This window comes from Mastomys coucha, unplaced genomic scaffold, assembly GCF_008632895.1.
Source record: "Mastomys coucha isolate ucsf_1 unplaced genomic scaffold, UCSF_Mcou_1 pScaffold11, whole genome shotgun sequence".
Lineage (NCBI taxonomy): Eukaryota > Metazoa > Chordata > Mammalia > Rodentia > Muridae > Mastomys > Mastomys coucha.
The window spans coordinates 8,327,407-8,335,752 of NW_022196893.1; the positions used below are offsets into that span (position 1 = coordinate 8,327,407).

At 43.1% G+C, this 8,346-nt stretch overlaps 1 protein-coding gene across 1 annotated transcript; it reads right to left on the reverse strand.

The window, feature by feature from the left end:
• Positions 1-4,182: 4,182 nt before the first annotated feature.
• Positions 4,183-7,900, reverse strand: LOC116082491 (apolipoprotein L3-like). Its single transcript, XM_031359402.1, has 3 exons — positions 7,892-7,900; positions 6,997-7,178; positions 4,183-5,982 (listed from the first exon to the last, which is right to left on the reverse strand). Exons 1-3 carry the CDS (start codon positions 7,898-7,900, stop codon positions 5,172-5,174), a joined length of 1,002 nt encoding a protein of 333 aa, XP_031215262.1. The 3' UTR covers positions 4,183-5,171.
• Positions 7,901-8,346: the final 446 nt, after the last annotated feature.

The window sequence follows — 8,346 nt, forward strand, 5'->3', positions numbered from 1 at the left end:
AGAGGGAAAACATCAACATAAGGAGCAAAACTACACCTTAGAAGAAGCAAGAAAGTAGTTTTTCAACAAACCCACACAAACCTATATCCACCTCTAACAACAAAAATAACAGGAAGTAACAATTACTTTTTCTTAATCTCTTAATATGAAAATTAATATTACCAACATATCCTAAGCGATTGAAATCCAAATATATGAGGAATTAGAAATTTGTTGATTGTCATCCAATGGTATCTCTAATTTGGTAATTGGAGAAATAGATCCAATATTGTACAATCTATATACACTTTCAGCTTGTTTGTGACAGTGTCTTGCTTTGTACAACATAAGGGTCTTGAAATTTTGCTTCTCCTATCTCAGCCTCTCTATTAGTAGTATTGTTTATTTAATGTTTTTACACTATACTATAGTTTTCAGAACAGCTTATATATTCCAAAAATATTTATATACCCAAGGGAGACATAGACAATTGACTTGGGAGGTGGCTTGTAGGAAAGAGAACAACAAAGAGTGAGACTGAATGCTTTGCTTGACATTTGTAGCTCTTATATCAAGTTTGAAGAAGAGGACTTTACAAGTTACTCTTTCTCTGAGATGAATGCTTTTCCAAATTATCACAGCCAATGAACCAGATTCTTACCCTCACCTAATGTCTGTGCCACCCTCTAAGCAGAACCATTGTTCATTGAAACAGTTGGTGAATGACTTTATGGATAGACTATCTTAATACACATACCATTTCTTAAATGAATGTAACCTGTTCTCTGTGGCCTGAGAATAAAGAGAGTCACTCAAGTCAAATAGTTTTGACCCTAGCAAAAAGTCTGTATCCAAAAATCGTGCCTACAATTCATTCCTCGGCGCAACAGAATTGTCAACTCTCAGCTTAGCTACGATGGAAGTAAAATCCTTTGGTGATGTAAGAGTCATTGAAGTACAACCTTATTACAATAAAATCCAATGTCTAAAAATTGTTCTTATTTTGGGCTTGTACCATAGTAAGAGCCAAGATCTTAAACTCTACTAAATACAAAACAAACAAACAAACAAACAAAAGACTTTATATATTTTTGTTTATTTAAGAAAATGCTAGTAGTGATGTATTATTTTGAAATATACAGTTAATATGTTTAGAGTTATTTAAAATTTATATTGAGAAAAATGTATGTATTTTCAGTATTGCTGTAGACAAGCATCTACATAACACTGTTAAATTGATTGTTGTTTTTTATCAAACAACTTTTATAATACTCATTTTTATTGCAAAAAAAGATATTGTAGGTATTGAAGAGGGGGTCTCTGGGAGGAATTGGGGTACAAAAGGGAAATAAGAATGTGATTTAATTCTATTTACTTCAAATATGCTTTTAAATGTTAACAAATTCAGACAAATTGAAATCATGTAACTTTTCTCATCATAATGTAGTAAAAGTTAAAAAAAAAAAAAAAGAAAGGACAGTGTGACATGTTTCTACCACTGGAGCAGAGCCAACAGAATGTGGGCCTCAATGAGGGTTGACAATTGCTAGGCATAGGCTTGGTTGTATAATGATGTATATATTTTACTTCATGCTTCTCTCTCATGAAATGGTCTCCCTGCCAAGATTAAGGACTCCATGATAACTGGAAACAGCACAAGTCCAGGAGGCCGTGTCTCATATTCCTCAGAAAAATGGTAAATGCTGAGATTATCAGGACTGACTTTAAGGCTCTGGGAAAGAACTCTGAAAACATGAGTTCAAGAATATTTCTCAATTCTGAAAAATAAAAGGATGCAACATGACTTTTGCAAGGGACTTCGTGGACATGAAAAACACTGAGGCAGTTGTAGTAATGAGTAGGTAGAGGAACAGGAATAGTTCAAAGACAAGGTTTATATTTCAAAAGGAGTTCCAGAAAGTGAAGGAATGTGATCTCAGGACCTGATCCCACACAGCTAAGCCTATTGCTTGTGCTTCCAAAGGCAGGCAGATTTCAGCTCCCACCCAGCTAAATCTATTGTTTGTGCTATATAGGTAGGGAGTTTTCTGAGTTCAAGGCTAGCTTTGGACAGAGGGAGTTTGGGCCTAGGTTTGGTGATACAATCCTTTGAATTCCTAAGGAAATAGGTTATGCAAATCTGTGAGAGAGAGCTACTCAGAGAGAACTCCTTGGAGAGCTAACACACTCTTTCAGCAATTTTTTTTCTGGCAAGTTTTCTAACTTTGTTTGGAAAACCAAAAAGCTATTGGGAGACCTGTCTCAAGCAGAGGACCTAGATGTCTGCTTGCACTCTATCATTGACTTCGAATCTTTCTTCCACTGTTCCCAAACACCCATTCCTAAGGAGCCCACCTCCAAGACAAGAGTAGTCTTGGCAATAAGAAACCATGGAGATTCATGGGACAGATACTGAGAAACATGACTTCCTGGAGCTACCTAGTTCTATCCAGGAATGTGTCTTTGTGTCCCCATTGATTTTATTCTTCCTCTAGATATACAAAACAGCACCTGCTATTTTTTGCCATCATCCTGACTAGCTGAGCAGAGGCCAAGATATGCCCAGAGGACACAAGTCTGCCACCCACTGTTCAGCATCCTTTCCAATATTCAGGCTTAGCCATTGGCTAATGAAGACTCAGTGTCTACACAGGGCCTGATATAGAATCTGGCCTCAGAACAGGCTTGTGTCATTCCCCCCTCAGCCCCAGAAAGGGCTCTTTGTGTCACTGTAGTCAGCCTGTGTCCCCATCCTGCTGTAGTACTCAAGAGACAGCTTTACTTACCAGACCCCTTAGGTAGGCAGCTTGAGGATACTCTCCATCTCTTTGTTTCCTCCATTTCTCAGTGAAGGGGGCACATCACCAAGCACCTTCCCTCTGGGTCCCATGTCAGGTCCCAAGCAGTGTGTTATCTAATTGGAGCCCTGACAGTTTGGTGATCCCACTTGATGGAAAACTTCTCTCATGCTTCAGAAGTGCAGCAATATCCAACGAGGCTTGGAGTCTAGCTCTCTTGTCACAGTGTGTGTACAGTAATGGGGTCCACACCAGTTTCTAGAGCTGTGGTGAGACTGAACAAGTGGGGAAAAAATCTCTAACTTATTGAGGAGTCTTGCTCTGGCTAAATTTGAGCAGCACCTTTGTATTCTTAGGGGTGTTGGATCACCACAACCTCCCGATCTCTGACCAGCCCCATTTCTCTTCACAAGCACCTGCCTCTCCTCACACCTCAGCGTAGGCCTGGGCTCTGGAGTAGCTGATGCTGACAGTGGTCTTCTGAAGTTACAGAGCCTGGCACTTGGAATCTGCCTTTTCTTGGAACCATTCTCCATTGCTTCCTCTCAGAAGCTCCCAGCATCTTCTATGGCACAGTCCACTACCTCATGTCTCACCCTCATAGCACGTTTGATAGAAGGGCCAAAGTCCTTGTTCTATCAGAGACCCAAAGCTGGATGGCTATGTGACATCTCTGCTCTGTCCCAGGAGAAGTGACTCATAGGAGCTGGGCACCAGGGGCCAACATAATGCATCCTGCTGTAGACTATTTCAATTTACACAAATATTACTGGGTTTGATTACCATATCCTGACAGATTCCCTTGATCAGAGTGAGGAATGGGTTGGAACATTCATAGACCCCTGAACAGTCAGGACTGCAGGGACTAGCACACCCCCAGGCCTCTATCTTAAATCCAGGAGCAGAAGCAGAACCCATCCTCCTTGTACATTAAGAAGATCTGCTAGAAAAATGCTCAGCATATTCTGTGACAACACAAGAATATCAGGCAAATGGTTGCCACCTCAGTGCTCAGGACTCTGCCAATACCGGTGGTCCAGAGGTTGCAAGTGACTGCTTTTACTCCATTTTTCCAGACCAGCCAGTTAACATTTACTAAAGACAAGCCTATAGAATGTAAGAGGACAAGAGCCCACTGATCTGAGACACCACCTTGGCCAGCAAGCCTCCTTTTGATAAGGATCTGAGAGCCATATGCCCAGTCTCTTGTCCTATAAATGTGACCTCATCTCCATTCCATACAGTGTTTGATGCCTTATGTAATCTGCCTGGACTCTCACTCCGACTTTCTCCCATTTACTGCGCCCCAGGCTCCCAGACTTCTCATTGTTCGTCCTGTACAGCCCTCCCTGACCAAACCCACCATGTTACAGACCCATTCCCCACACTCTAGGCCACTCTGATCCCCCCTTTTAAAATTTTTATTTCTCACATACATATTTCTAGGTAAAAGCCAATCTGAAAGGTGGCATAGTATATGATTTCAAATGTATGGCACACTAGCCACTTGTCATCACACACAGATATTGTTTAGCACAAGCAATGAAATCTATACTATAGTTCAAGATATATCAATACAGCGGTACAGGCACAGAAATCCCAACACTTAGGAAGACCATCACAAGTTTCTGCTCTACCTCGAAATTCCAGACCAGCTACATATCAAAGACATAATCATCATCATCATCATCATCATCATCAAAAACAACAAAAAACAAAAAACAAAACACTAACCTGTAAAAAGTGATTTCTGCTTTCCTAATTGGAAACTGAGTCCCAACACTCAAAAAAAATCAATGAAAAAAAATTACAACAAAAAAAAACAAACCCACTGAAACCTTATCACTTCTCAGATAGCTAAGTATTTAGAAGATCCTGCACATGACCCTGTGGAGATGCCACAGACGTTAAGTTTCAGCAGGGTGTTGTTAGAGGGATGGATGCTGACTTGTCTGTGGATTCTCCACTCTGCTGGAACTCAGATCCCCTTTTAGACTCCAGTTTCCTCTTCTTCTGGGATCTCTGCCATCTACATTGACCTCGCTCTGCTCAGCTGGAGAAGTTCAAACTCCACAACAATCTCTTCCATGCACTTGACCTCAGGGTGTTTCCCTTGTTACAGCATGCTGTTGCAGGGTTGTGTGTCACTGTACAGGCCTGCACTGCCATCTCCACTCCCCATGTCCCTGTCGTTGGCTCCAGCCACTATTTCTTTAGGCAGCTCTGCCCTTAACCCAGGTTACAGGTAACCTTAACTTAACCTTCTCCCTTCCTACCAACTTCTGTGGGATCTTTTAGAAAGTAAATATTTCTGACATTAATTCTAAGAAAAAAGAAAGGTCCCCACCCATGTACACATCATCTCCATGAACACTCAGCTGCTTAGATTAACATTCACTGAGGCAGGTCTGACTGCAGAGCCTTGTAGTTCTGCTCGAATTCCTGCAGCTTCTCCTCCAGCTTGTGAGCCAGGACCCGCAGTGCTCTAGCTGACTCTGTTTTTGCCCCATCATACAGATCCTTTGATTCATTCACAAGGTCATGCACATCCCATGCAAGGAAGAAACTTGGGGCTGCTCCTCTGGTCACTGAGAGAGCGCTTCTTCCAGTAGAGATGAAGTTCCTGGTCTGTCTTCCAAGACCAGAGAAAAATCTGTCTGTGTTGAAGGCTGGGATCTGATCCTTGAGGGTTTTTAAGGCATCGGCTAACTCCACACCTGGATTAAAAATCTTGACTCTGTTCTTAGGCATGATCTCTAGAATCTCCTCAAGTATGTTCATGCTGGCGTCAAGCAGGCGACGGCCTTGAGATTCATCTGAACCTCTCATCGAGTCTTCCACAATCGTGGTTGTAAGACCAGTCACACCGGCTGTTGCTCCCAGTCCCAGGGAGGCTGCTGAGAGTGCCAGACTGCCCCCTTCTGTAAGGGGTGCCAAAGTCAAACCAAGGAGGCCCAGGAGTCCAGAGGCTGCAACAATAAAGCTGGACATCTCATTGGAGATGCTGCAGCCCTCGTGCACCTGGTCAATGTGGTCAGCCAGCTCTCGGAGCTTCCTGATATTGTCCTCAAGTTTCTCTTTCAATGGAGGAAAGTCTCTCAAAAACAGCTCTTTCTGCTGCTCCCTTTGAGGCCCGTCATTTTCATCTGTGGGCTCCCCTGCTAAATGCTCCTTCAGAGCATCACGCAGTGCAGCTCCCTCCTCGCTGTGACAGAAGTCAAGTGCATGAGTAAAACAGCTTCTTTATTTTTTTTTTAAGATAAAAGCTTATTCAGTCCCTAACTTTACACTACAAACCCAACAGGAAATACTTTTACAGAGATCATCCTTCTCCCTGTGCCTCCAAGTCTCCCTCTCCTTCCCGCCCTGCTGTTCTATAGCCTGCTACCTACACCTCCATTTCCAGAGTCACTCAGTCTCTCCTGAGCCCTGCTATGACCCTGGTCCTGGTCTCTCTGGGCTTTGGGAAGGATGCTGGCACTTGGTTTTCCACTCCTGCTCTGTTGTTTATACCAGCCTGTCTCCACATCCTATTAGACTGAACTCTCATTCCTGTGAAACAGCATGGGGCTCTGGATCTTAGCAAGGACAGTCACGGTCCAACCTGGCTCTGTGCCTCTACGCCATGGGCTCTCTGCCTCCTCAGCCCATAGAAGGATCCTGATGATATTACAGTGCCTCAGATGAAAGGAAAGGGACTGAGACAGAACCTGGAAGATGGCTTGCTCAGAGTTTATTTTTCTGACTTGGCTCAAAATAAACCCTTGATTGCTCAGTCCTAAAGGAGACCCTTGGACCTGGTCTCTTCTCACTTTCAAAATTACCTTGCAAAGCTGACCTGCTGGAACACCCACTGCGTGCTAGCCCCATGTCAGAGCCCCACAGTGTGCTGGCCTCATGCTGAGAACCCCACATGCATGATCCTATCTTCTCACACTATAGTTTCATGGTGGTGGAAATCAGGAAGTAGTAACTAGCCTGTAAATGCCACATAACTAGTGCATGGCAGAAATCGTCCTGCCACCTTGAGCAACATCTTCAAACAACCCAGGTGATTTCCACCAAGACTAACATGTTGTATACACTCCTCTTAGATAGTAAAGAATGAGGGTGCATAACCCAAACCCCCTGGGCCTGCTTACAGTGGGTATTCCTGACCAGGCAATAACCCTCACTCTACTGGTTTGGGGGGCAGCACTGAAAGCACCATGCACATCACCTTGACAACTCTGTTGTTTCCACAAATAATTCCCAGGGTTCATCATCAGCTATCAGCCTGATCAGATCTGTTTTGATGATTGTTTCCAGGAGAAAATCCTTGAGGTCTTCAACATCTGGAAGAGACAATCTTAAGCAGAAATTATGATAGAAGAAATTGATACATCGGTGAAAAAAATAAATCTAAAAGGTTCCTCACATAAAAAATCCAATAATCCAGGGTTGGAGGGTCAATCATGACTGCAAATGCATATGTAAAAGATCTTAGGGTTGGCAAGCATATTTGGAAACAGGAACCTTACAGATGTTAAGTAGTGAAGATCAAACTTTGCCATAAATGTAAGGCACTATTCAGTGGGACTGGGGTTCTTATGGCAATGACATTCCAGGTATTTGTCTTCTATCGTCTGTCTGTCATTTCACTGTCTGTCAAATGTACACACCTGTCTCTGTGTGTCTGCCTCTTCTTGCTTCCATTGTTTACTGTGACCCTGCTCCACACATGCAGAGGAGACACCATGTGCAGAGGTGTACCCTGCTCCCTCTATACATCAGGCAGAGGTGCTCACTGGGACCAACTTGACACAGGGTCATCACAGACATCAGTTTCCATTGCTGAGGAATAACAGGCCACTTGTTGATGTTCCACCATGAGCTGCTGACATGTCAACACTGTGGGACCAGTGCATTCAAATGTGACTTTCAAGCTTCTAGTATGTTCCCCATTATCTCATTGTGACAGTCGGTTCCTTGGCTTCCTTTAGATGAAGATGTAGAACACTCAGCTCCTCCTATGCCATGTCTGTCTAGATGCTGCCGTGCTATTGCCTTGATGATAATGGACTGAACCTTGAACCTATAAGCCAGTCCCAATTAAGCATCTTCATAAGAGTTACCTTGGACATGGTGTCTGTTCACAGCAGAAAAACCCTAGGACAGCAGAAAATATCTACAGTGTGTGTGTGTGTGTGTGTGTGTGTGTGTGTGTGTGTGTGGTGTTTATGTAGAGATAGAGAGGGGAGAGAGAGAATGTCAGGTTTTTACAGAGTTCCACAAGGTTAGATGTCCATAGTGGTAATAAAGGGAGAGAAGCAGGTGCTGGAAACTGAGGGATCACATCTCAGCTGGAATTAAGAATTATAGAGTGTACTGGATGGGGGCAAGACTGTCAACTCTTTCTCTATCTAGCTTTATTTTATTTTATTTTATTTTATTTTTGAGACCAGATCTCATCATGTAATCCTGGTTGGCCTGGAACTCACTCTGTAGACCAGGATGGCCTTGAACTCACAAAAATACACCTCCTGCAGCTTCTCAGGTGCTATGAAGTATGCACACAACACACAGCAGG

Excerpts from the sequence above, each read along its gene's own strand:
- LOC116082491 (XM_031359402.1), bottom strand. Across the intron at positions 5,983-6,996 it reads GAAACAACAGAGTTGTCAAG|CGAGGAGGGAGCTGCACTGC; the intron begins GTGATGTGCATG and ends CTTCTGTCACAG.